At 41.7% G+C, this 4844-nt stretch overlaps 2 protein-coding genes across 2 annotated transcripts in view; both read left to right on the forward strand.

Moving 5' to 3' along the window:
* Positions 1-2848, forward strand: part of LOC126395099 (cilia- and flagella-associated protein 44) — a 24752-nt gene extending 21904 nt beyond the window's left edge. Inside the window, exon 35 of the mRNA XM_050052278.1 lies at positions 1678-2848. Within this exon, the coding sequence (XP_049908235.1) occupies positions 1678-1962 (285 nt within the window). The 3' untranslated portion in view covers positions 1963-2848. The remainder of the gene's footprint in view (positions 1-1677) is intronic.
* A 766-nt stretch (positions 2849-3614) lies between these two features.
* Positions 3615-4844, forward strand: part of LOC126395955 (E3 ubiquitin/ISG15 ligase TRIM25-like) — an 11067-nt gene continuing 9837 nt past the window's right edge. Inside the window, exon 1 of the mRNA XM_050053759.1 lies at positions 3615-4834. Coding sequence (XP_049909716.1) covers positions 3879-4834 — 956 coding nt within the window. The 5' untranslated portion in view covers positions 3615-3878. The remainder of the gene's footprint in view (positions 4835-4844) is intronic.

Consider the following 4844-nt stretch of genomic DNA (forward strand, 5'->3'; position numbering starts at 1 on the left):
CGTGTACCAGGCATAATGCAAGTCCTGAGTCTGAAATATGTCTGTCAGCGAGTCCTCCACCTTTTTTAGACTCCACCATAGACAACGGCAGCATTTCTTCTCCAAGTAGCGAGCCACAAGCTCCGTGACTTCTTTCAGACTGATATCTCTGTTATTAGAACCAAACAGCTGAGGGACCAGCATTTAAAAGTAACGGAAGTAACTGATGTCTTGTTTGAAAATGTACTTAAGTATTTGATTACTCAAACAGCAAACTAACGCGTTAGGTTACTCGTTACTGCAAAAAGTAATCAAAGTTCTCTAACGCGTTACTTTGTAACGCGTTATACCCAACTCTGGCTGTGAGGCGGAGTGATACATACAGAGTGAAATAACCGTGATGTTGTACTCCAATATCATCACGGTTTTACTGTCTCTCGACCAATCAGATTGCAGGGCCGGAACTAACTGTTGTATAATAGATGTTATTCATTGGAATCATGTTGGAATCATTGTCATCGCTGTTGATAAACCGAGACAGCCCACTTTAGATCCATCTCCTGTATTTGTCATATGGGTTTTGGCACTTCACGGACTAGCACCAGCCCTGAGTCCATTCATTCCAATAAGAGAAGTGAAAGTGAGTAGAGATGATGACTGTCTCCTTCGCCCCATTGTCACTGAAGTAAATACTGGACCCATTTTTCACAGGTCCCAACTTTTCTAAACATTCTGACACTGTAATGACATTTTTCAGACCGACAAATAAGGAGAAAATGAACTTTGTTCGAGACATTTCTGTTTTAGAAACACACTCTCACAAGATCTGGAAACAACTGACATGATGTCAGACATTAAACTAGCAGATAAAATCAAGCGGCAAAATAAAGAAAGAACATTAAATTTGTACTGTAGTTTCTACTGTAGTCTGATTTCATCATTTGTACTGTAGTTTCTACTGTAGTCTGATTTCATCATCCACAAGACATTTACTACACTTCCAAACGAGGTGGGGATATGCAGGGGAGCGATGACCACAGTCACTTAGGAAATCGGAAGTGTGTGCCATCTCGTACTATTGGCAAAGCTTGTATAGAGTATCTTTGACATAACCATGGCGTTACCCTGGATTCACCAAGTATGGGCGTAGCAGTAGCTGTCACTATTTCAGGGTTGTTGTTTTTTTCAGTTCATTTTAATTGTAACATTTTGGTTGCACAAAAAGTCTTGTTCAGCGATTGGTTGTGGTAAAAGACTATCTAAGGAATCGGAGGTTCAGTTTTTCCGGTAAGTACATTTTGTTTTTATGGTTTTAAGCCTGTTTTTCAATAGCAAAAATGAACATTAGCATTATTACAGTAAACCACAGGCTGTAGATGCACTGTGCTAACCTAGCTAGCAGCTAGCAATGGGGTTAGCTCCACCCTCTCATCCAAATATGGTCACTTCTCATCACTTCTGGCTCCAAAAAATTCAAGATGGCGACAGCCAAAATGTAAAGCTTCGAACCAGTGGGTGCTGTCATGATGGCTACGTCTATGATTTTATTCTATATTATATTATTCTAAGTCTATGGTGCACACAACTGAGTGGAGTTGTATTCTCGACTATTGAAATGTCTGTCATATATGTGTGAGTTGTTTGTGTCTGTCCACCTGTATACTGCGTACCTTTATAAATATCTGTTTGTGTATCCAGGGCAGACAGTTCCAGGATTACAGAAGACGTGTGGACCAGGAGGAGATTCAGAGGCTCCAGGAGCTGGTGAAAACACAATCACAGCAGGCTGAGGCCCTCAGGAGAGAAATTGGCGCCCTGTCTCGTAAAGGGGGCCACGTCCTGCCCCCCTGCCAGGCCCCGTTGCCCCCGCTCCCCCTCCTGCCATCCCCTACAGGCTACACCCACACCAGCAAACAAGGACCAGGGTATCCATCCAAACAGCTTAAAGCACAAAACTCACCCGGCAGATCAGGAGCTAATTAGGCGGGGACCACAAACACCTACACAGTTACTGTAAGGTGACAGGTAACGCTCACTAATAGCACTTTGTCAGGAGTTATTGTTATTTTTAAGTTTAAAAAATACTTCTGTTTCTTGACTACTGTGTTTGTTCATAATTAAAAGCCTTAGAAGATGAGGGTGTTTTTATTTTGTCTTTACTGAACGCCGCTCTGTAAAGTGTGAAGCCTCCTCGTCACTTTTCCTCTCATCATCAAGTTTAAAACTGATCTTAAAAAGAAACAGTCAACATATGTAGAGATGCTAAATGTGGAGTAATGTGATCTCTTTTCTTGGTTTTAGTTAAATGTCTAGCAGCCTCAAGAAACTTAGGCGGAATTTTTACTTCTGCGTTGAATCGACACCGTACCTACAGCGTAGGCTCTGCATCAACGTAGAGCCTACGCCGTAGGCTGACATGCAACTCCCCATAAATGTAACATTTTGGCAAAGTAGACCTGTCTCAGTGGAAACAAAGCTTTGATTTACTTTAATTTTGAACATAAGAAACAATAAATTGTTAAAGACAATAAAGCCTCCACAAAATAGCATTTTAAGTCTTGTGTGTGATTTATCCTGGCTTCATATGAGCAGAGGAAATCCTCGCTCAATGCTAGGCTAATTTATACAATGTAAAATGCTATAGGCTTGTGCTAATAACGTTAGCATGTTGTATTTGTTTGGAAAACATGTTTATTATCAGACAGTTGTTTTGTCAGTGAGCCTTGTGAGTTGTAATGGAGCCGGATTTTATACAATGTAAAATGCCATAGGCTTGTGCTAAAAACATTAGCATGTTGTATTTGTGGGGAAAATGTGTCCAGATAAAGACACGTGAATGCTGCGAGTTAAAGTGAAGCTGATTTGTGTACTTGTGTTTGAAATTGTCTCCATTAAGTCATGTTTAATGTGTGTTTAATGTGTGTTTTGAATCAACTAAACTTTACAGCACTTCACAGAAACCCTGCTGCCAACTAGTGTTATGGAGGTGTAACTGCAGAGTGCTGAACTAGACAAACATTATGCATTGACCCCAAGTGAAATGCAGACAGAATTTAAGCTCCTATCAACAAGGGAGGCAGAGATATTGCTACTTGAAACCCGAGACATCTTATAGACCCTTTTAGGGCCAACGTCACAATGTTTTTTGCAAAAGTCTAATAACCCAAGAGGAAAATCCCACTGGTCCAGGTAAACAGGCAATGTTGACTTCTGTGATGATCTAAAAATACTGAATAGAAACCACTCCTCGGATTGCTCAATCACTGTTCATTACAACAACGGTTTTTCATCATGCCCTGAGGCCAAGTGTGTGTTGTGAAATACCATAACAACTTTGTTTCATGAAGTCAAGTCAGGTCTTGCCCAAACATGTTTGTGATTGTTCATAAGAATGATGACGTGCCAAAAAAAACTTGGAAGAGTCACTTCATGGAAAGATCTTATTTCAAAAGAAAGCAAAAACTGAGAAAGGAGCTGTGGGTAGTGAATATTAATTACAAAAAATAAAATAAAGGTCTGTAAAACCAACTGATCTGGTCAGCAGGACACAGAAGACAGCTGTGGACTTCCAAAACAAGCAAGGCATGTTAAACCTGCTAAAAGACTTACTTTTTTATTTTATCTTTGCAGGTAGGGTCAGTTTAGAGCACTTAATATTTTGGTTGTCTTGTCCAATTTGTATCATCTGATCTTCATGTAGGAAACTGGATTACAACTAAAGTTCAAACTGCTGCTCTTAGGAATTAATTAAAAACTCAACAACAACCTGTTTGTTTTCATCCTTTAGGGGATGAACACAAACAGGTTGTTTCTAAGCACTCCTCTCTCGGGAATGAAGCAATAAACCACTCCCTCTTTGTTCAAAAGCTCCACAATATTCATTATCAGTGAGAAGTAAAATGGCACAGCAAGGAGATCAGATTAGCCCGAGAAAACTCTGCTGTTCGATCTGTCTGGATCTACTGAAGGATCCGGTGACTATTGCCTGTGGACACAACTACTGTATGAGCTGTATTAAAAGCCATTGGGATAAAGAGGATCAAAGGCAAATCCACAGCTGTCCTCAGTGCAGACGGACCTTTGTACCGAGGCCTGCTCTGGTGAAAAACACCATGTTAGCAGATTTAGTGGAGGAACAGAAGACGACAGGACTCCAAGCTGCTCCAGCTGATCACTATGCCAGACCTGAAGATGTGGGATGTGATTTCTGTACTGGGAGAAAGCGGAAAGCTGTCAAGTCCTGTCTGCAGTGTCTGGTTTCTGCCTGTAAGCAGCACCTCCAGCCTCACTATGAAGTTGTTCCATTAAAGAAACACAAGCTGGTCGACCCCTCGAAGGAGCTTCAGGAGAACATCTGTACTCGTCACAATGAGGTGATTAAGATTTTCTGCCGCACTGATCAGCAGTGTATCTGTTATCTGTGCTCCTTGGATGAACATAAAGGCCATAACACAGTCTCAGCTGCAGCAGAAATGAGGAAAAAGCAGCAACAGCTCAGTGTGAGATGGCAACACATCCCTCCGAGAATCCAGAACAGAGAGAAAGATGTGACGGTGCTTCAGCAGGAGCTGGAGGCTATCAACCGCTCTGCTGATAAAGCTGTGGAGGACAGTGAGAAGATGTCCACAGAGCTAGTCCAACTTATTGAGAAAAAAAGGACAGATATGAAGCAACGGATCAGATCCCAGCAGAAAAGTGAAGTCAGTCGGGTCAAAGAGCTTCAGGAGAAGCTGCAGCAGGAGATCACTGATCTGAGGCAAGGATGCAATCAGCTGCAGAAGCTCGTACAAACAGAGAATTACACCCAGTTTCTGCGGAGCTACCCCTCACTGCCAAACCTTACCAACTTTAAGGAGTCATCCAGC

Source organism: Epinephelus moara, chromosome 9 (genome assembly GCF_006386435.1).
Source record: "Epinephelus moara isolate mb chromosome 9, YSFRI_EMoa_1.0, whole genome shotgun sequence".
Taxonomy (NCBI): domain Eukaryota; kingdom Metazoa; phylum Chordata; class Actinopteri; order Perciformes; family Serranidae; genus Epinephelus; species Epinephelus moara.